Here is a 23,612-nt window from a genome sequence, read left to right on the forward strand (position 1 = left end):
GCCCAAATAAGTATAGATATTCCATTTTCCTTCTTATTAATGTTACTAAATAGAGAGTAAGAGGGGGGAATCGATCTTTTAACGAATAAAGGTATGTTACTAAAGTTTAAAGTTGAATCTAAAGTGAGTTCGTACTAATTAATTTCATCCGTCGAATTTAGATTTTCATTCTTGGTAAGTACACGGGATCTAAATTAACGGATGATCAAGATTTGCATAACTTAAATATTATCCTTATTTTAGCAATTTGCTGCTTTAGCTTCCTTGAGGATCAACTCCAACATCTTCTCATAAACAGCAATGGCAGATTCCAGCAGCCCAATGGCTCTCCTCACGTCGCTTCCGGCCGCCGCCAACGCACGTTGCATATCAACTGTTTGATCAATTGACAAACCCAGCATTCTATTGGGTAATCTAAAGCTCTCACTCTCTAATTCTCTCCCATGGCTTCCCAATCTACCACTCTGTTCTTTTTCATGGCTTCTATGTGTGGCCGTCACCAAATCGCTTATGCTTCTTCCCATTTCATTTTCAAGGTCCATAATGATCTGCCCCGTGTTTATTTCCCAAACCCAGATGCTCCCATCTTCTGCTGCGGATATTAAGTGATTTCCTTCATTCACTATGACTATAGAGACCACTGCACTGTCGTGTTTTGGAGCCCATGGAATTAGTTCAGAGCTTGTGTCCATAAGGTGTTTGTTTTTATGCCTCAATGAGGCCTTGTGCACCAAGTCATTAGACACTGGTGAAATTAGATCAGAGCCTGTGCCCATAAGGTGTTTGTTTTTATGCCTTAATGAGCCCTTGTACACGAAGCCATCAGATCCTGCAGCAAAAAACTGTGCCCCTTTTGGGTCCAAGACCACACTGAAAATGGCACAAGGGAACACCACAGTGTGTGAGAGTGTGCCTGAGAGCAAGTTCCAGAACTTGCATCTGCCATCCAATGAGCAGGAGACTATTTGGGAACTGTACATACCCATGCCAGTGGAAATGGCAGTGACTGAATCAGCATGTGCTGAAAACTGATACAGAATGCGTTTTGTCGAATCGTCTTGCGGGTTGGCTTCGACAAGTTGAAATATTGGGATGACAATGATTTTGCCATCATCCCCACCTGAAATCAGAAGTGACCCATCATCACTGAGTTTGAGGCAAGAGACTGGCTTCTTGTGTGCAGGTAAAGAGTTGAGAACATCCCCTGATGGTAAAGAGAGAGTATGGATGCAGCCTGAAAGGCCACCAGCAAACAGATAGAACCCATCAGGAGTGGCTGTGAGAGGAGCTACAGGTTCAGGTACAGAGAGGCTTTGGAAGGCAGAAGAAGTCCACCAATTATAAAGGTGGATCGAACCCGAAGCCGTGACCGGGCAGATGTGGGAGACGGCTATGAAACTTCTCCCAGCCCGGGTGATGCCACGGCGAGGCGACCGGCTACCGTTGAAGCTGGCTAGAGGGGTGCCTGTGGAGGCATCATAGGCAACAATGGGGCCATCAGGAGAGCTGGCAAGGACAACTTCTTGTGGGGAAGATAGCATGGTCATGTGAAAGGTATGGAGGGGAAGAATTAGATAAACAAGAAGTAGAAGGTTTGGGCAGAAAGTTGCTTGGTTTTGGGCGTTGAAAACAATGCAATTTTTTTCTTCTTTTTCCTTTTAGAGTAATGGTATTAAGTGGGATTCAACTTTGGTAAGACTTGCTCAAAATTCATAGGTATTTGTTAGGTAAGTTTTGGCTTTATTCTAACCCTGATATCATTCTGTTCCCTGTGCAGTTATGATGCAAACTGTTTATTCCTAAATTCCTTTATTTGCGAATGAAAATGTATTTTCTTTGATATGGTTTACTACGGATTTTATGAGCTTGAGTAGAGAGGAAGGATAGATAGATGAATCGGTACCACATCCGAATGAAAAAAAATCTTGAAATCATGAAAGCATGGTTAAAAAAGACTTTAAAAAATTGATAAAGACTTAAAAAAATTGATAGTCACTACCTACCTAGTCTTCGCTCTTTAAGTAGGTGATCATTCCTTATTTCTAGGTTATTACAAATAGTGTGATAATATTATTTTAATTCTCTCTCTCTATTTTTTTTTCTCTTTTTCTTTATTTTTCTTTTATAGAATATAGAATGTTACCCGATAAATTCAAGGTAGAGATTTAAACTTAATATATGTCAATTACAACTGGATTCTACATTTTTTTTTTTTTGAGGAAGACTACAATAATTTGAAAATATTGTATTAGCATACATGTCAAATAATATTGAAGTCTAGTGAATAATATTAATGGCAATTCTTGTAAGATTATCATACCCCTCATCCATTGAAAATTAAAAATATATATATACACACAATACCTTGTACCTTGTATTGCAGGCCCTTTATTTAACATACTAAAAATAATTTAAAACTTCTATGAAGTAAGAAACAAATTATTCTTTTTATAAAAAAAATAAACAAATTATTCTGGTAGGAACTACTATATTCAAGAAATAGAAACCAATGAATGTGAAAACTTTTTCTAGAGAAATGAAAACCATCATTAAAGTTTTATCATTTTCACAAACTTTAGTATCTTGCACCTCAAATTTGGTAAGAAGTTTAAATAAATAAATATTATTTTAATCTCAAACTTTAGTCCATTTTTTAAAATGTACGGACTATTCAAAACATCTATTTTTTATATCTATATTTTAACTTTTGTTCCTTTCAGTTGTATGATCTCATACAATAAAAAAAATAACTATTTAAGTCCGTTCATTTTTATTTTGAGCAAAACAAATACATTTTTTTCCCAAATAAGGTATCTTGCCCTCGAAGTTATAAAATAAACAATTCTAGTCTCTAAAATTTTTAAAATGGTTCTAAATAATCTTGAAGCTAATTGACTACTGATGGATCCATTATTTTGAGTGACTCATGATTATATGGTAAAACATAGTATTATAGTCATACCAGTTTTGATGTTGATACAGGTAATCTCGTTTATTTCTACCATAATTTTAGTATGGTACTTCACTCACTAAACTTTTTGAAACATAGATATAAATTTATATTAAAAAATTTCGTATAAAACATGTTAAACTTTTACAAATAACGACTAAATTGATCACTTTTTAAAAAGACAAGACGAAGACAGACATTTTAAAAGTATAAAAATTAAAATTAAAAGTAAAAAACTAAAATTGGAGTTCCCAAGTGAATCATAAATGCCTACTAGAAGTCAAACTAAATTTATGTCATCCACCCCTCTGCTTTATACATGAAGTAAGAGAACAAAAACTGGAAAATGACAAAAACATGACAAAGTAGAACAACTTTTCCATCCCCTACAAATACAGTTAAAAATAGGACAATAAACTATAAGTTGATGTTAGAGGTTAAAAAATTAAGTCTACAGTCACCCTCTAAAAAGGCACAGTATTACCCCCTAGTACTGAATGGCCATTCTCAAAGCAAGAATTTCACCGAAGCAACTCGTCGGGGCAATTTGTCAATCTGTTGCAATTTCCTTGTAATTTTTCTTTCCATGGAATGAAAATACAAGAGAATACCCGAGCTCTTGACGCGAATTCCGTCTTGATTCTGAGTATCAGTGTCCAAGTATGAGTTGCTGCATCAAGACAGCTAAAATGCTGCCCATAGATATGTTGATGACATTAACAACGTCGTTATTGAGCTGCAGCAAACAGTATCCGAAAGAATTAGAATGAATGGCAGCTCGAAAAAGTGAAACCAGATCGTAATGGAAACACGGGACCCCATTGTTGCTAGGGAACGAAATGAAACAGAGGGAATGGAAGAAATGGGAGAAAGCGAGAAAGAAACCAATGCAAAAATAGAATCAAATTAAGGCAATCCGTGACCACAAACTTTGGTTACCTACCCACTGGAATCCCTCCTTCTCTTGAAGTACAGCACCGATGATGCTTTCACCAAGATTAGCAATCTGTGAAGCTATAACGCATACAATTGCTTCAGGTGCAGTTACCTGCATCAACATCGAAAGAGAAATCCAAATTAAAAGAGAGTCAAATAGTGCTTGAAATTGTCGGGAGGGGAGCGGATAAAAGCCAGCAATCTGCCCTAGTCGGATGTGGCCTTGGGGCATGGTTCAGTTAAGGTTTTGACTAAGATCTCTAGTCCTGCTTCAGTTAAGGTTTTGAATGAGGTTGGTTGAGAAGAAAATAGAAATTATAGATACAAATGTTCACATCTGAAAAAGAAAACCACATTGAGATTGATTTTGAAAAAACCTACTTCATCTTTACCGTGATAAGAAAATCAAATCTCAGTGTGCATACCAAGTTGGAATTAACAACGGCATCCAAGATTAATGTTTGACCAAAAGAACAAAAATAATAAGCAGAACAAATGATGGAAAATTTCAGGTATTTCTATTGAATAGTCCATGAGAAGGGAACGATTATATGACACGATGGAAATTTTGAAAAAGACATCAATAATCAAGTTCTTCAGTGCTAATATTTTAAAAAAGATAATTACTAAAAGGACAACCAATACCAAATAAGAAGGGAACGATTATAAGACATGATGGAAATTTTCTTATAGAGATAAAGCTGCAGTAAAGTTCATAATGCGGCAGAACGATAAATAATTACGTCACCCAAAAGACAGCCAACAAATGAAAGAGCAATCGCTGCTAAGAGTCCAGCAAAGGTTCCCTCAAGACTGACGGCTCCTTCTGTTCCCCGAGGAACCACCTTAAATGTTGTCACCAGGTACCTGATTATAAAAGAAGCATGCGTAATATATAACGTGCTTACAAGAAGGAATTGAGTTTAAGAGAAAAAGAAACATCATGTAAATAGATTTAGAAAGGTCCAAACAGATTGTAGATTCCCATTTCCACATATAAATATAAACTATATCGTTCATTAGAAATAAACTGGTTAGAAAATTCTCCTGAAACTGAAAACTCAAGAAAATTGATAATTAGTAGAAAAATGAAAACCAAAATGAAGAGCCTGCACATTTTTTGAAAACTTGAGAAAATATTATAGAAATGGTTTTAAAATTTCCAAGACCAAAAAATCCAGCAAGTTTTCAGAGTTTATATGTATCAAAGAGCAAGCAGAAGTAAATTACAATACAACGAACAACTGTTTCATCCAGTGATATATTACTTACGTTATCCTACCATATGCCTTCCCTATTTCACTTGAGACAGTATCACTCAATTTAGTACAAAAACTAGCAACGAAACCAAGTCGCCAAAGTTGCGTGAATGCTTCTCCCCCAACTTTATTTATCATGAGCAAAGCACAAACACAACCAGCAGCACTAGATCCTATAACGCTACCTGGCCCTCTTCTCCCTTTTCTTTTTTCGGCTACCCCCTGTGCCTCCTTTTGTGCCATCTTAACCTTTGTTGCAGCTGTTCCCTAAGAAATAGAAATTCAGCATTCAGCAGGAGATTTATTACCGCCGCCAGAAGATGCATTTCTGTAAGTGGTTTCCAGTCACTGAAGCAAATGTAAAGAATAGGGGAGCAATGGCACTGAAATTTGTGTAGGAATAAAGATATTCTCAAACAAAGAGCAACAATATTTCATAATTTGTAATAACAATCTCAGGCGTGGATAAATCATGGTTCTGGTGAAGTCCTTTGGGCAAGGTGAAAATTTTAAGCTTTCACAAACATTGGAATGTCATAATAGTCAGGTTCAAACAGTTAGAAATGAATTTCCCAAAAGGCTCAAACGTGAAACGCCATTAAGATTAAGAACTCTAACGGAATGATTGGCTCATAATTTTAATAAATCTGGATTTGTTAAGCGAGGTCGAGAAGCTTGGATTTGTGTAACCAGTTTTAGAAAATGGATTTTAGAAGTCTCAATTTGTATAACCAGTCAATGCAAGACTGCTAGTATGCTGATGCAACAATCTGAACAATCATGAAAGAGAAAGCATCTAAACGCCCTGGGTTTTAACTATTTGTTTTTTAACCGTTCATCTAAACAATTTTTTTTTTTAACTGTATTTTGAACAATTTGTTCCTTTCCATCTTATCTTGTTCAAAAATAAAAACTGTTCATCTAAACAGACGGGTGCAAACATACTAGAATTCTACAAAATCTACAAAAGTAGAGATCAACAAAAAGAACAGAGAAGTTGATTTCAATGCCAGGAGTCAGAAGGAATGAAAAAGAACACAACGCCGTTGAAATTAATGGAACAAACCAATTAAATTCAGGAAAATCGTCCAAAAACAAAACCCCACCAATCAAACATAAAAATTAACCGGAACTAAAACCGAAATTCAGAAAGAGAGGGGGGGTGTGGACGAACCAGGATGAAGTAGGTAGCAACAAGAAGGAAACCAGAGGGCCCAAAGGCACGCCATGTGAGAGTACCGAGCAAGAAAGCAGAAGCAATGCCGGACACAGACAACCCCGATACGAGAATCGGCGAACCCACAATGAAAATCAGGAGATTGCTGAGTAAGGCCGAGTGCCAAGTGGCCGGATTGGATCGAACGATATTCAAAGTCCCGGATACAAGACTCTGCAAACTCTCGGCTCGAACGACCATTTTGGCGGATCTGATGGTGGCAGGGCTGGGTTTGGAAATTAGGGTTTTGGGGGGAAGAGAAAAGAGTGGGAATTGAGGGAACTTGGGGGAAGAAATGGGAGAAACATGGAGAGGAAAAAGGAGAGTGGAGGCCATCAACGCCATGGCCGTTATAAATAGCGTAAGATTCTTAAGGAAGGAATCTGAATCTGAATCTGGTTGAGTGTTGCTTAAGAAAGAAGACGGAGATACTCGAAACCCCAAACTTCTCCTCCTCCATTGTCGCCACCACCTCAAGCTTGTCACAGTAAATCGAGCGGACGTCAAAAATATAAAAAATAAAAAATAAAAAACAAAAACAAAAAATCAAAGTTTATTTCTACTTTTTTACTTTTGTTTTCTTTTTCAGAAATAAGTTTATTTTTACTTTTTATTTATATATTGTTGTATATGTAGTACTCTTTCAATGAATTATTATGTTCACATCTTTATTTTACTTCTCTATAAATCATCAGATTTAATTTTTTTTCTCATACATAATTTTTTAGTTTTAATTTTGCAGGGTCTAAAGTAAATCGACAATTTAAATTATCTAAGGTATATTTTTTTCACTAACTTCGAATTTGAAGTTATTTTGAATAAAATAGTTAGTACGTCCACGTCAACAAAAATTCTAGATCTGCCACTGATCTATAACCCTTAAAATTGTTACCAACCTTTGACCAAAATATTGTCGAATATTCTTCCTCACATGTTATTTTATTATTATTAAAAAATTCCTATTAAAATGAGAACAGAAATGTGGCATAATAATAAATTGTAAAATGGAAGTAAATTTAGGAGTGTTAGATATCAGATATATGAATTAAATTTACCAATTCTCATCCTCATGCGCCATAAGTTATTTTTCAAAAGTTGATTTTTTAAAAATAGTACGAAAAATGCACTGAATTACAAATAGTTATTTTTCACAATTTAAATCAATGGAAAATTTTAACTATTAGTATTAACTCAAGTATATCTTAATAGATAAAACTTTTATTATCATTTTAAAATATGATGGTTTGATCTTCATCTCTGCAAAATTTTAAAATTAACTAAAATTTTTATTGACTTTTTATTAAATATATATCGATGAACTTAACCAAATTTTCTTTTTCGTTTCTAATCCCCACCCAAGTCAATGAAAATAAAGATAAAAATTTAGAATTATAATAGAGAAGCATCAAAGGGATTGTTATTTTTTTAATTATATGATAGAAGTGTCAAGTGTGATAAATTGAGTTAATGTAATAAAATGGAATTATTCAAGCCCCTCATTTATTTAATCAGAAAATCAAGTGATTATTTTTGCTGTTAAACAATTTTTTAGGATTTAGAAGTCATTTGTATGGAAACCTGAAGCTTTTTTTAGTTTTTATACCATTTCCCTCTCATAATTATTATAATTATCATTTTTTAAAGTATACTTTTTGGTTATGAAATTTTAAATGAATAAAAACAAATTAAACAAGTGGAAACTAAATTGAAATAAATAAATGGATATGAATGCATTTATTACCAAAATCGAAACCACCATGCTTATGGAAATTAGAACAATACTCTTTAGCAGGAACCACGAAGGGTTAATTATAAAAGATTTGATTGAAAAAACAAAAATCGATAAAAACTTTCAAAACACTGAATATTAAATTAAAAATCATCATTAAAGACAAAATTAAATATTATACATTCAACAGTTAAAACATATTATTGGACCAAAACTTTTCCGATAACATTCTCATTTTTTTCCCTCTTAAATATAATGGCACTTGGTAATTAGTTCTGTTTCTTTATTTTTTTTATTAAAAAAATTGATAACAAAAAAAAAATAAGAAACTTGTTTTATTATTCTAAAATTTGTAAACAACTTTTAGAATATTTCTAAAAAAAATGAAAGACAAAACGAAAACAATACTCAAACACATTTGTTTGATAACATTTCTATTTCTTGTTTCTGTTACTTTCATGGTTCAAAAATCAAACATTTCTATTTCTTGTTTCTTTCTTGTTTCTATTTCTTCCATGGCTCAAAAATCCATGAATTCAAGTATGATCAAACAATATTCATATTTTTATTTTAGAACAAATTGGAAATGAAAACAAGAAAAAAAAAACTTGTTTTAGTTGTTTCCAAAATTTCTATACAATTTTGAGAATGTTTCCAAACAAGGACCAACAAGAAACAAAATTAGTTACAAAATGTTTAGATTTCTTTAGAAAATTGGAAACAAGAAACCAAAAACATGAACGTTTGATAAAATTAGAAATGAGGAATGAAAACATTACACCAAACAGCACATGAACACTACTCTTCATATTTGCCAAAGAAATGACATTTAAGAATAGTAAATAAAATAATATCAGATTCAAGTACGTGCTGTCCCAGTAGCATAAATTTTCAAACTTGCATCGCCTGGAAAGAAAGTTGGATTTGAAGAACTCCGGAGTGGTGGAATTAGAATTCAATAAAACATTACAATGCATCAGATTCCTGAATATAATATAAGCCCAGCCACCAGATTTGTATCAAATAAACTCAATAAATTCATAATGCAAAGGAAAATTGAGAAAATAAGTCCTGTAATAGCATCAAAACTATGGCAACTAAAACAAAAGAGAAGATTGTCCCAAGATCAAAAACTAGTCCACCACCAAAGAACACAAAATCTCCAATGAAAAGTAATTAAAGCAAAACTTGTAAAAGATGTAACATCCCATCAGGGAGGTTCAGATACCTGAGATCCTTTCCTTTCGGCTAAATCTTTACCATCTCAACTCAATCCTCATCTTCTTCGTCTCCATCTCCACCAGCGGCCTTCTTGGCAGCTGCCTTCTGGTTCTTTCTCTTCACTCTTCCGGGGCGTCCACCGCCGAATGGACTTGTGAGAGAGAAGTCTATGTGCTTTTGAGAATCAACTCTCACCATGAAAGATGGGATATTAACCACCTGCCTCCCAACCCTACAAACCCAAGAATGATCTTGACCATCAAGCATAAAAGAATCTCATACAAGGTCAAAAAACAAATCAAAACCAGCTCATGAGAAAAAGAATGCTAAATCATAGGATTGGTTTCAGTTATGCAACTATTGGTTTAAATTTTTCATTGTCTAAACAAAATCTTTCATCATCAAACGCCAGCATTTGTTCAAAATAGCATAATCCTTCTCCTCCTTGATAAGACATAAAATGAGTTGAAAACCAACCCAATCATACAGTTTAGGATATTTAATACAATTTAACAAGAAAGAATCTTAGTGGCATGCATTAGAGTAAAAAATTAGAGTATAATTCTTGGGGGAAGAACATAATCAAACTCAAACCACTCTACCTTATATGCCTCTGCCTGATGAGCACTCTAGCATGGTGGATGGACTTTGCCATTCCAGACTTGAACACGAGAGTTTGTAGACGACGCTCAAGGAAATTTTCCACAGTAAGTGCCAACACATAATCAAGCTTGTTCTGACTCTCATCCAAAAGGCCGTACCTGTTCATCCTCCTAAGCAGCGCCTCTCCCTCAAAAATCCTACGCGGATTCTTTTCATCAAGTGTTAAAAGCATACGTGCATTATTACGGATTCTGCTCAGTGCATATTGAACCCGCCATAGCTCCCTTTTGCACCGAAGTCCGTATTCACCAACAAGCTTCAGTTCTGCATCCAGACGCTCCTTCTCATAAGGGCGTCGAGGTTTCTTGAACGTCTTCCCATCTATATATATAATGACAGAATCCCCATTACTTGAAAGTATTGTTTAAAAAAATTTGTGCGAGAGGTATTGTCACAGACGATCCTAAGAAATCTGATGTCCCATGAATTCTAATACAACCAACAGACGATTCCCCCAGTTCAAGCTATTTCGATTAACAACTACCCCAAAATGCGACATCACAATAGAAGAAATTACAAACAATAAAATCAGAGGAGAAATTGAAGATCCACGTTAAAATGAAGCATATGTACAGATCTTTGAATGCCATTTTGGATAACGGTAGATATAAAATTTCGCATACTCACAGTTCCTATAGAAGGAGACGTGCACCATGACTTCAGTTCCTGATGATCTCGATTGAAAGCCCTAGAGACAGAAGACTGAGCGCCGAGTTTTGGAGGAAAGTTTAGAGTGCTGCGGGTTTTTCAAACCCTAACTGAAGGCTGAAGATTGTGAAGCCCTAGCCATGCTCGAGGAGGAACTGACGGGCCTCTTTCAACATAAAGCCCAATTTACTCTTTCGGCCCAATTGCACCATTTCCTAATTGCAATATATATATTTTTAAAAAATTAGATCTCATTTTCATGCGATTCATTTTAAGATTATTCTATTTTGGATAATCTTGAAAATGTCTATTTATTAAAGATTTAGTTACGAAATTAAAGGAGTCATCAATGTTTATGACAATATTTTAATTTTAAACTAAATAAACACCTTTATGGGTCTATAATAGATAATATATTCCTACATTTACGTATCGGAACATCTTGTAAATATATTTTTTCTACTTTCTTTTTCTTAATAGAGATTTAGATTTTTTTTTATAGAGATTGAGATTTTATTTCATCTCTTATCTATCAACCTTGGTTCTATTATGGTCTTCTGTAATTTTGAAACTTTTCCTATATAACTTAAGCGACACAATAAAAGCTTTTTCTGTCCCCCGATCTCTTTCGGAAAACAAGGCGGCTCATCCCGCTCTTTTGTTATATCAATGATAGTACTAACTAATTTATAGATGTCTTGACCAATCTTAGTGTATAATTGTTTGACCGGATATTCGTAAGATTTTAATATTTTAAGTAGGTGATATTCATGGGGTTTGAATTAGTGGGTGGAGATTCGAACCGACCTAATTATTTTTAAATATTTTGTCTTAATTTAAAACTTTCATCAAAATCGTCTTTGTATTGTATTTAGCAGGTGGAGATTCGAACCCACAATATTTTGATTGGATAAATATATCTTAATCAATTTAGCTAGGTTCAAATTCGTAAAAAAAAAAAGAAGAAATAATAATAATAAAAGTTAACAACATATAAAAGCAAACACACATCTCTTTATTGTATCCCTTTGGACTAAAAAAAGTGCACTTTCAAAGACATCAATTTCCCCTAATTCCATCCAAATTCTTGTGTGCTGTAAACTTGTAATAAGAAAATAAAATAATAAGGAAAATTAATATTTCCAAATTTATGTAATAAAAATTGGGGGGTTTTAAATAATGAGATTGTAAAGTATGACGTTCCAAGTGTCAGGAACACCGGCAAGGCACCAGTGGCTACAGTCCAATCCGATTGGGCCACCTAAGCCATAGTTGGAGGGATGCCCATCTTTCCTCAGCAGTGATAGGTCTGTCACGTCTAGAAGGTGAACGGGCTTGGTGATTTTAGCTAATGCCCCCTTCAGCACCGCCACGGCTGGCGGCGACCCGCCGGGATACACGGAGCCGGCCACCGGTTGCCTCTGCCCGGCGCAGCTCTTTGCTCTTGGTTCTCCCCACAGAGTTCCACTGATATAATTTTAAATCATAAATCAAATTCAAAATCTGTTAATTTTTCACTCTTCTGTGTAGCATAAATTTTACATTTTTTTTACAATATTAAGTATTTATGTAACTACTTTATATCTTTTACAATATCGAGAGGGAAGATCGAACTCACAACTCACAACCTCTGCTCATTTTGGCTTTGTAATTACTTTATTATTTTCATTTGAAAAATAGAGATATTTTAATTATTGAGTCATGTCTTAAATTTTTATACTGATTTGAGTCTTAAAACAATATTCTTTTTTCTATTTTTTTTACATTTTGACGTTTTTGAGCTCTTAGCTAAATTTCTAATTGCAAAAACTATCTATTTTTTGTTACAATTTTGAGCATAACTTTGTTTTGCAGCAATAAGAAACTTAGAATAATTATTTAGGGTCCATTTGGTAACGTTTCTGTTTCTTGTTTTTAAATTTTATTAAGAAAAGCATTTTACAACTAATTATGTTTTTTATTTCTCTTTTTTTTTAGGAAATACTATCAAAATTGTATAGAGATTTTAGAAACAATAAAAAAATAAGTTTCTTTTTTCTTCTTTACGTTTCCAATTTATTACAAAACATAAATACAAATATTGTTTTATTATCCTTGAATTCATGGGTGTTGGGATCATGCAATTCTATTTTTCTTTATTAAAAATAATAAAGAAACAGAAACAACAAACGAGAACGTAACCAAACGTTCCATTAATTACTTCAGCTTTGAAATCTTATTAGGATTTTAAATGTGTTTAAAAGGGTGGATACAAGATATATCAATTATTTGTTTAAAAAAAATACAATTATCAATTAGATAATTATGAGTTAGGTTGCCAACATCAATTAGACAAACTTCAATTATTCTTAAATCATGTCAAATAATCTTGTCAAAATAGTACCCAATTTTCTAGGCAGGCACCACTAATCTCTCCAATAATCTAAACATTCATCTTTTTAAATGTTTATTTTTATTGTAAAATAAATAAATAATAATAAGGGCAAAGATCTTACTTGTAATGGGATGGAGAAATTCCTTGGAAAAAGACCATAGTTTTTGTAGGATCAATGTTGAGATCAACCCATGTTCCCCAAGTTGTGAGAGCCTTCTCAAAGGCCACCATTCTATCCATATCTTTCAACACTTCTTTCCCTATTTGGATATAATCCCAACTGAAAATAATAATAATTACATTGAAATAATTATATTTTGTCTATAAAAGAAAAGAATAAATATGTCTTAGAACTTACGGTTGAGAAGGTCCTCTGCGGTTCCACCAATGCCAAGTGTTGAAAATGAAAAAGTCAACGTCTTTCCATAACTTCGCCGATCTTTCGATAGAGTCCAACTTCAACACTCTCCCAATCTCTTCTTTCACAACGTCTACTAGAAATACATTTCTATTTAACATCACCTTCACTTCATATTCCTAGACGACCAAACCATTAATTACCAATTTCATATATTCATCTATTAATTTCTCTGTAAAGAGAAAAAAATTTTGTGAAGAGGAGAATTTTATAGTTGTAAGATTTAATATACCGTAAAAGTGAACGTGGAAATATCTCCAACTCTTGTTACAGTGTAAGGTGAATCTGGTACAACAGAGTGAAGCATGCATGTCAAAGATTGCCATTGATTCCGACTAAGTGAATCTCCCACAAACATTATACTTTTTCCTATTAATTTCTCTAAGAAAAGCTTTCCATCAAACCTAAAATAGAAAGACATCAATTATAAATAGAAGTTAGGTAAACAACTATCAAACTAATCTCTAATCTTAAATATTATAAAGATTAATTTTTGAATTAAGATTTTAAAAGAGGACTAAACACACTTATTAATAGGAATAATAACAATAACAATAATAACCACCTAGTTAAATACAATTCTATCCTTAAATGAGATAAATAAAAATAAAGATCGTAATTCTTTAGAAAAATAAATACAACAACAAACATAGAATTAAGTTAAATTAGGAAGGGCAAAGTAGTAAATTTAGCCGCCGTGGTATAGTTTAGAAAATCTTGCGCCTCGATGAACATGGTCAGAGCCTGGACGAGAGACGTAAAAGGAATAATACAAAAATATAGGGGTAAAAGTGGAATTCAGTGCACATTTTTCTGATCTCGCCCTCGGCGTAAATCGTGAAAATTGAGAAACATACTCCACGTGAAAGGAATCTTTGTTATTATTTCATTTCTTAATTTAAATTATAACTTTAAAACAATTAGGTTAATCAGCTCAAAAAAAAAAAAAAAACAATTAGGTTTAATATTAAATAGTAATTTTACTATTTTCAAAACATAACTTCAAAATTGCGGGGGGGAAAAACACATATTTTCTTACAATTATGATCTTCGTAGGTAAATCTGTGATAAAAAAACATTGAAACCAAAGAAATTAGAATATAAATGTTATTATTTTATATTGTTTATTAAGAATTTTTTGAATATCCAAAATTAGAACAAAAATGAGATATATAACCATTACTAAAATATTCATTTCTTATTTCTAACCGTCTGTTAAAAATATATAATATATATTTTGGTCATATTTTGAACTTTAAATTTATGTTTTCTTAATCCTTGATGGTAATATAAAAACAAAAACCAACACTCTATTTATGAAATGGTTTGATAGTGAGTTGTATCGATTAAAAAATACAAACAAATAATCTGGTATTGATTAGATTTAACCATCTTTTTTAGGAAAATTTTTTTTTTGTTTCTATATCAACTTTCACTCCTACTTTTAAATCCATCCAAATTTTGTCACTTCATCAAAAATTCAAACTTCAAAGCAACAAGTATCACCTTTTTGTTCTATTACAACAATTTAAAAATGGTTTTGGTTACCCTTTACTTTATTATCCTACTTTTAATGTTTTTAATCCTATATTTTTAATATATTTATTTTAATTTCTATATACTTTTAAAAAGTAACTAATTGAGTCAAAAATTTTTAACACAAGTTTTATACCCAACGAAAACTCTTAATACAAATACGTGACTGCACCCCAAAAAATAGCTGCATCTATGGACTAAAATAACCCAAAAAAAATTCATGATAGGTAATTTGACCCAAACAAAAACAATCATCGATAGAGCAGACCATGCAACAAAAATATTTTTTTTAAAAAGTTACACATACAGCTTTTTTCTTGTAACATTTTTTTTTAGAAAGGAAAAATAAATTAGAAGGCTAATCTAAATATCTAATCCATAATCCATACAAAACCCGAAAGGATACTCGTTTGGCAATCAATCAACAAATTTAGGCGAAGTTAAAAGCATACTTTTTGGCTGAAAGTTGTATTTGTTTATTTCCAAAATTGGATAATTTGTCGAAAAAGAAAAATTAGATCCAAAATAGAGAGAGAGAGAGAGAGATAAACTAATGTTACCGGGGAGTGCAGGGTTACCTGGATAACTGACAGTGGAGCGGCTGCCACCTGTACTTGGTGTACCCTAAATCGGGACGGCCATTTTTGACGCAGCTGAACTCGTGCTCCACGAAGGGGCAACCCGCCGCCGTGTACAGCGGATACGTCTCGTCCACCACCCAACTTCCGGCGAAGAAATTGCACTCCGCCACCGCACCGCCGGAAACTACCGAAAGAATAAGAAGAAGAAGGAGGAGGAGGAGGATTCCTTGTTGCACCGGAATCTCGCTCCCGAAAACCATTTTTTCGTTCTAGAGAGAGAAACACTTTCTGCCGAAACTCTCTCTCTGAATCTGGGCGGAGGAGAGAAAGAGAGAGGGATAAAATGGCCCAATGGCACTGACAGTGACAGTGATCTGACGGTGGAGGAGAGAGAGAGAAGGGTAGTTTGGTCATTTCAATAGGGATAAGTTGGTCATTTTCAACTGAGTGTAATTTGGCAACTCCGTTGGCAGTTGTTGTCGTAAACGGAAGATTCCTCCCCCTAAACATTCTTTCCATTTTTTATTTTATATATTTTTTTTTTGTTCTACTGAATAAGGCTTTCCATATAAATCTTTTAAATTTTAATTAAACGAAAGAGATTTTATTTCTACTCTTTCCCAAGGAAATTGGGATGTGATTTTGGATTTATGATCCTTTTGAAAAAACTGAACCCTTTTATTTTAATGGACCTTTTTCACTTTTTATCTTTATAAAACTATAAAATTATCCTTTCTTTTTTAAGTAAAATTATTCACCAACCTCTCGTCTTAATCCTTACAATTTTTTTTTTAAAATTCGAATCTAATATTGAAAAAAGAAAATTAACATTTTAATTTAGGAATCAATTACTTAACAATCGAATCCACACAAAAAAATCATCCACTAACTAAATTAAATCTTCCCATAAATAAATTAGGGTGAAAAAAAGGACTGCATGATCGAATAATAAATACATAAAATTTTTCTGGATTTAATTACAAATAAAGGTCAAGATTTCGTACATTTCAGACCATATTTGTCTATCGAGTTTTTCTATATCAAAATTTTAATTAACTATTTGAGTTAGTTTTTTTTTATTTGTGATTGATTTTTCAAATTTAAAAGTTAGATTTTTTAAGTTGGTAATAATTATTGCGATAGATTTGTGGAATGAATAAATATTGAAAAGAAATTTGTTTTTTCTTGATAGTTTTTTTTTCAAAAAATGGATCATAAATCTAAAATGAATTATTGAAGGGTCATCAATCTCAAATTTCCTTTAATTCTACACTGATTTTTGGATTTTTTTTTTTTCAATTATCTTTTTGAGGTAGAATTTTGGTGTGCATTCCTTCTAAATGTTGAATTACAAATTAGACTCAAAAGTGATTATTTGTATATATTTTTTTTTACTTCAAAAGTGATTATTTGTTAGAATGGTTTCTTAATATATATTAATATATTCAATTAAATTATATAATCTGTCCATTTATTTGGTTGGTAGAATCTCTTAAAATTGATATTAAACATACACATAAAAGAAAATTTCAAAGACACCAATATTATTTCTTTCAAAAAATAAAAAGAATAAAAACCAGATTTGATACCAGTATTATTTCCTTAAAAAAATCAGATTTGATAATTTAAAAACATAATCGGAATAAAATTTCACTATTCATATAATTTTATTTTGAGAAAGACGTTCAAGTTAAGATTGGATTTAATAATTAATACAAATATTTTTTAAAAATATCAAATTAATGTGTTATAATTTAAATTTAACCTAAATTAAATTGATAACAAATCAATAAATAGATAAAAGTCAATATCTAAAATACATTAATACAATTAGGATATTTTTGGAATAAAATATATATATATATATATATATATTGATTTGAGATATATGCCAACTACCACTCATTTATGTTCTAATATTTCAAGTACAATTCAGGTAAAACAAACCTCTATTCAAATATTTCAATATATCATCATAAATTCTAATACATTATTCTTAAATTTTTAAATTTTATGTTTCCTACGACCATAAACTTTAAAAATACTTAATACTTCTGTGAATTTTAAAAATTTCCATGTAAAGTGAAAACATATTAGGAAAAAACATTGACTTGTTAATTTTCCTATTTTTTTTCCAATTATACTAGGTCGCCACCTAATAAACCTAAAATAAGTTCGACAAAATTGAAATTTAGAGTTATATTAACATCTTTCAACATTCAAGAATCTATTCTGCACAAATTTAAAATTTCTAAGCCTAAATTTATAATTTAAGAAGAAATGTCTGCAAAATGGAAGAACTACAAATTGCCACAGGCTCTGATGCTTTAGTGTGAGTAGTTGAGCAGGGTATTGTGAGCATACCTTTATGGTTTGGCTTACCCTCATATTTACATCAGTTGAACTCTAATCCCTTTAAGATTTACATTACTCGAATCATTATGCACTTAGAAATCTTAAACGAAGTGGGCCTCATGTTGTATGATTTAGGGTCGAGACCAAGTCGATTCGGACTGGACCTGCACAGGGGTCGAGGTTCATAGGATAGGTTCTCAACCACTGTGTCGAGAACCCCTCGTCGAGCCGACCCGGGTCGTTGGGCCTCGACCCACTTACCTCTCTTTGGGCCCGCTTCATCTTCAGCTCTCTTTCCTCTTTTCAATTGTTTAGTCTGATCTCTATTTTCTTCCCGTAACAAACTTAATATAAATTATTCAAATGTTATTAGATAACGATGTTTGGTGAGCAAGAGCATAATAATATATATTGTGAAATAATTCTTATTTTAAAAGTAAACATCACACACGTTATTTGTTTCAACATATGCAATCATGATTAATTTGAAATTATATCTTTTAATTCTAACCTTTAAAATAATGATAATTCTCTATTAAAAAAAAATTTGTTTTTAGATCAATTCCATAAAGTTTAATAAATAAACACTCAAAATCAAGTAACAAAAAATACTAAAATATAAGTTCAAAATCAATTAGCCATTAATTTTGGTTGACCAAAAAGACAACTTTTAAACACCATTGGCCAACCGCACCTATATGGCTATATCGCGTTTGGGCCTGGGCTGGAAAATGCCTTTTAATTTAATTGTTTTCAAATGTTTGATTATTTTCAATATTAACTATTTTAACACAAACATTTTACTTTTCCTGGTAGATTTTATTTATTATTATTATTATTATTTACTTTTTTTTTGAGAATATGAACCTTTGACTTATAAAAGAGGTAACTATTTGATCAATTGATCTATATTGGTATTGTCAATTTCTCGTTATTTATTGACGATATAGATTTTCATTATTATAGAAGAAAAAAATTTCAATAATATAGATAGAATACTACGCTCATTTATTGTCAGTCACATTAGCATTATATAAAAGTTGTGTAAGGTTTAGTAAAAACTAACGGATTATTAAAATGTGTATAATGTAATTAAATTTTGGTGTTAGAATTTATTATGGTGGTTCGGACAAGAAGAACCATAGTCAAACATTACAATAAATTTAAAAGTAACTAATTTGGTGAAACATTTTCCCCTAATTCAAAAATAATATCAAACTTTTTGCTAACATATATCCAATCAAACTTATTATAAGGTTCCTTGGCATTTTTTTCCCATTGTCTCGAGAAGACTCCACAAAAAAATATTTTTAAAATATAAAATGAAAATTAATGAGTTAAAGAGGACTCATATTCTATAAATTCATGTCTAAGTTTTTTTTAAAATAATATTATAAATATTGGAGGAAAAGTGACTCTTGTACTCAAGTTAACAAATAATATCCAACTCATTTGGAGCTTTTTTTTTTTTTTTTTACATTTTTATCCACATACGTACTACTATATTTCAAGTACATAAGAAATCTCATTTTACAATTTTTTAAATATGAAATTTACAGATTTATTGTAATTAAACAAATTTAAATCTTATCATTTTTAGCACGTACATTTTATATCTTCCAACAATTTTGCTATCAATGATTTTTTTTAATAAATTATGAATTTTACATTTTGCAGTCGCTGCTATTACTAAAACAATATTTTACGTCTTATTGTCCTTTAAATAATCTTAGAAATGGTGGCGGCAGTATGAGGAGTTAAGGAGTCAAATTCTAATTTCGTTTTGCTTTTCCTGATTCTGAGACAGGACCAAATTTTTATTTTGAGTATGATTGGTCCTCTTTTTTCCGATCCGTTTTGGATGTCCATCCAATCTCTGATTCTGTCCCCAAACAGCCCGCCCTCACCAGTGGCAGAGCTTCGCACTTGCAATTGAATCGTTGCGATTACGGGTTGGATGTCTAATTGTCTAGGATCTATCAGCAGCGAATTCCCCATACATCTCGAGGTGTCTGTGTTCTGGCTCTGAGTGCGTGTAACCGCAGGCAGTTCAGACCCAACAACATGATAGCCGTGCACGAAGGTAAGAAAGAGATCGCCCTTTCTTGTTGTCATAGAGTCGACTTGTAAACAAGGTAAACCCAATGGGAACTGCTTCCAATAGTTCAACCTATCTAGAAAAATTGTCGGCTTATGAATTTGACCTCTACCATCGAGGCGAGGAAAGAGACCGTTTTCTCCTTCCAAAGTAAAAAAGAAAAGAAAAGAAAGAGCACGTAGAATTTAGACTAACTTTGTAAATATTTTTATTTTTTTGATATTCTTAGAAATTTTACTAAACCAACCTAGTCCCTAAAAAAACGCGTGATGGTGCAGTACATTAATTAATTAAAATAATAATAAATAAATTATTAAATCTATAAAGTTTATTATTGTTATTATTATTTCTTTTTACTTCAATTAGAAAGTTTATTTGAATGTGAATCATCGTACCATTAAGCTGTCGTTGAGTAACTTACAGACAATCATCGCCCACATTGCATTCATATTATTTGTCTGTCGGTGGGAATTTTCAATTTTCACATTTAAAGTAACTCCTCATATTTTAACCTTAATTTAATTTAATCCTTATATACATATTTTTAATTTTATAACCCTTCATGTCGTTTTATTAAAATTTATCAGATGTTTCTATTTATGAGTGAACAGTCAGCTCAACGGTAATTGGTTCATGTCTCTGATTTAGAGGTCACGAATTCGAATCATCCACCTCTACTTATTGTACTAAAAAAAATAATAATACAATGCAGTAAAACTTTCAAATTATTATTCTTTAGAATATTTACTCTACGAATACAAGATGAAAGATTACAGTTAAGGATGTGAAAAAAATATTTTGATTAAGCTATAAAGTTATTGTTTTAACTTAATTGTAGAAAGATATTAAATATAATGGATTGATGTTTGTTGGATTCAAATGTAGAAAGATACTAAATATAATGGATTGATGTTTGTTGGATTCAAATATAATTAAATATAAAATGTTCGATAATCTAAATATATTCAACTGGTTAAAGTATATATATTTAAATAAAATGTAACAGGTTTGAATTCCATATCATCGATGTTGTTGGATTAAAAAAAATTAAAATATTCAATGTAGACCTTTTATAATTAACTTTACATGGATATTTGATAAACTCTATTATTATTATTATTATTATTATTATTATTATTATTATTATTATTATATATATATATATATATTTTACTAAGTATCAATCAAATAATGAAAGGACAATAAACTATTATCAATAAAAAAGTACTAAATCGTACTAAGCTCGAACCATACAAATGTAATTGGTAAAAAGTAAAATTAAACAATTTTTTCCTTTTATTATTTTATTTTTGTATTTAGTAATTGGACAGGGAACCTCAAGTTTTAACTTTTATCATCCAATCAAACTTCAAACTTCAAAAGTGATAAAATGAGTACGTTTTAATAGTTGAGTTTATTTATTATTTATTAATAGTTAGATTAAATTTGGCCTAATAGAATTATTAAATCTATACAACTTTTTTTTCAAAAAAAATATTCGATTGAACATGAAAAATAGAGAGACTACACATCGGTATGGTGGTAGCCACATATACTATGATGTTTAAATTACAATAGGATTTGTGTCAAGTTTAGCAAGAACTAATTTTTAGTTTTATACCTCGATCAGACTTTGCCTCTATTTATGAATTAAGGAAAAATCTAAAATATTTTAGATGTCTTTTCTTTTTGTTTTTTGGAATTTCCCAAATTCGAACGACTAGAGTTGGATGGTTTGATTGGTTTACAAAAGAATCAAGGGAACTAGATAGCTTAGGGGTTCGTCTCACATACAGAGGCGAGGCCTCATGTACTGGACCCTTTGGGTTTTGCCCCAAGGGTTGGTCAACCCATTAGGCTCGGTCCATTGGTCTACATCCACAGAATTGATACATGGCAAGTGGCTCATTTATACGACTCATAGGGTTTATATCCAAGGACACATATTTTTGGATCGTTTCGAAGTCCAGGGACTTTGCTTGATCTAGGCTGACTTACTAGAATTTTCTATAGTTCGTTCGTGAATCGAGCTTTATTTCACCCATAACATTAATTTTTATTTTAAAAAGTTTGTGGCTTCTTGTTTGAATTATAGGGACTAATTGAGATTAATTTAGAATAGGGATTCGACCAATGACTGATGTCTTTGTTGGTTTTTTTAGTAATGTTGTGTTTAATTTCGAGAAAAACATTATTTGTGGTGTTGTCAAATCTCAAATGTGTTTTTTAAGAAAAATTTAAATTGTTCAAAGAATTATTCTTTAACAAATATTATTTGCAAAAATTTACTTAATTTTGTAAGAACAAAATCACAACATTATAAGTAATAAACGAACTAATATAAGGAAATTTTGTGAACTAATAATTTGTAGAACGAATCAAAGTTTATATTTGATTTCTCCTCGGCATTCTCGCCTCCCAAATTAATATATTACATTGGTCAAAGATATTTTTGTCGATGATCACCTTTCACTTTCCAGTCTCTCTCCCAACAAAATTTTAAAGTGGCCAATTAATGCATAACCATTTAAAGCAAATTCACCTCAATCTAAGTTTGAATACATAGTTTATGAAGATATTATAAAGTCAAACCTCGAACCGAGCATAATTTAAGTGATAAGTCGTAAGTTCAAATTTTTATCCCTTTATTTGTAATGTAGAAAAAACCAAAGGGTGTAAAGTCATACACACAAGTCGGATAATATCAAACTATATAAATTCAAGTTTTTCAAATTCATGTCTTGGACTCATTGTTATAAATATCTGTACGTTTCTCTGAGGAGTAAATCGACATTTCCTTCATAGTACAAGAAAATCAACTAAATATGAAAATATCAACAAAATGTCACTAGTATATATAAAATATTACTATTAATTATTTTAAATTAATTTAGAAATAGAAAAATGTTTATTTTGCTAATTTAAATATTTTTTACGATTTTTTAATTTTTCTAACTTTTACAGAAATATCTATCGACATCGATATTTGCATGAAATTGAGGCCTTGATATTTCTTAAAACCTTGCTTTGGACTACATATTTCTTAAAAAAAAAAAAAATTTATACTTAATGGAACTACGATCTTAAAAATGACCATTTTTTACTCAATAAATTGTCGAACTTTTTTCTTCTAGTTTCTTTTTATGCATAATAATTCATTATTGAATTTTTGTGTTGTTCTTTTATATCTTTGTCAAACATAATATGATTTACTCGCAACATTAGTTTTAAACCAACTAAATTTATTATAGATATTTATTTATATAGTTGCCATGTTAATTGAAATAATATTATTATAGTCTATATAATTATTATTTAAATTTATGAAACTCATTAAATAAATTTAAATTTTGTTAACTACTAGTAATGGTTAGAACGAGTCAAAATGTCTATTTTCTTTTTTTTTTTTTTGAGTAAAAAATGTCTAAATTCAATCCCTCCCCACCCTTTAAATTATGCATTTGGAAAGGTATATGTTAGGTTTAGAAAATTTGAAATGATAAGACACTACCTTTTGAGAATGCAATGGGAATGAGAAAGCAAAATTCTATACTAAAAGTTCTCAAGTATATCTAATTAGAATCTTTCCACCCACTTTTAAAATTATATAAAAAGTACTTAATTAACA

At 31.3% G+C, this 23,612-nt stretch overlaps 4 protein-coding genes and 1 long non-coding RNA gene across 8 annotated transcripts; 1 reads left to right on the forward strand and 4 right to left on the reverse strand.

Annotated features, from left to right (window-relative positions):
- Positions 1–76: 76 nt before the first annotated feature.
- LOC111012822 (protein ROOT INITIATION DEFECTIVE 3-like) lies at positions 77–1,547 on the reverse strand. The gene is made up of 2 exons (XM_088118937.1): positions 745–1,547; positions 77–681 (listed from the first exon to the last, which is right to left on the reverse strand). The coding sequence occupies exons 1-2, from the start codon at positions 1,545–1,547 to the stop codon at positions 240–242; spliced, it is 1,245 nt and encodes a 414-aa protein (XP_087975063.1). The 3' UTR covers positions 77–239.
- Positions 273–1,768, forward strand: LOC148208473 (uncharacterized). The gene is made up of 2 exons (XR_015788417.1): positions 273–409; positions 537–1,768. It is a non-coding gene; the product is annotated as an uncharacterized LOC148208473 (long non-coding RNA).
- A 1,438-nt stretch (positions 1,769–3,206) lies between these two features.
- Positions 3,207–6,863, reverse strand: LOC111012898 (integral membrane protein (Protein of unknown function DUF92, transmembrane)). Of its 4 annotated transcripts, none has more exons than XR_015788552.1 (5): positions 6,320–6,863; positions 5,159–5,412; positions 4,635–4,753; positions 3,894–3,998; positions 3,207–3,686 (listed from the first exon to the last, which is right to left on the reverse strand). XR_015788552.1 is itself a non-coding variant. In XM_088119254.1 (5 exons), the coding sequence occupies exons 1-5, from the start codon at positions 6,704–6,706 to the stop codon at positions 3,679–3,681; spliced, it is 882 nt and encodes a 293-aa protein (XP_087975380.1). In that variant the 5' UTR covers positions 6,707–6,862; the 3' UTR covers positions 3,207–3,678. The 4 variants fall into 4 exon arrangements, 2 of the variants coding, with proteins under 2 accessions (XP_087975380.1, XP_022142893.1); XR_015788553.1 differs by having other exon boundaries at positions 3,890–3,998; XM_088119254.1 differs by having other exon boundaries at positions 3,890–3,998; positions 4,630–4,753; positions 6,320–6,862.
- A 2,283-nt stretch (positions 6,864–9,146) lies between these two features.
- LOC111012908 (small ribosomal subunit protein uS4y) lies at positions 9,147–10,761 on the reverse strand. Its single transcript, XM_022287218.2, has 3 exons — positions 10,602–10,761; positions 9,914–10,295; positions 9,147–9,543 (listed from the first exon to the last, which is right to left on the reverse strand). The coding sequence occupies exons 1-3, from the start codon at positions 10,627–10,629 to the stop codon at positions 9,360–9,362; spliced, it is 594 nt and encodes a 197-aa protein (XP_022142910.1). The 5' UTR covers positions 10,630–10,761; the 3' UTR covers positions 9,147–9,359.
- An 857-nt stretch (positions 10,762–11,618) lies between these two features.
- On the reverse strand, positions 11,619–15,852 carry LOC111012785 (protein trichome birefringence-like 41). Its single transcript, XM_022287050.2, has 5 exons — positions 15,529–15,852; positions 13,647–13,818; positions 13,355–13,533; positions 13,118–13,276; positions 11,619–12,089 (listed from the first exon to the last, which is right to left on the reverse strand). The coding sequence occupies exons 1-5, from the start codon at positions 15,789–15,791 to the stop codon at positions 11,795–11,797; spliced, it is 1,068 nt and encodes a 355-aa protein (XP_022142742.1). The 5' UTR covers positions 15,792–15,852; the 3' UTR covers positions 11,619–11,794.
- Positions 15,853–23,612: the final 7,760 nt, after the last annotated feature.

The sequence above is a fragment of the Momordica charantia genome, assembly GCF_013281855.1.
Source record: "Momordica charantia cultivar OHB3-1 chromosome 10 unlocalized genomic scaffold, Mcharantia_2.0 BLBB01000010.1, whole genome shotgun sequence".
Lineage (NCBI taxonomy): Eukaryota > Viridiplantae > Streptophyta > Magnoliopsida > Cucurbitales > Cucurbitaceae > Momordica > Momordica charantia.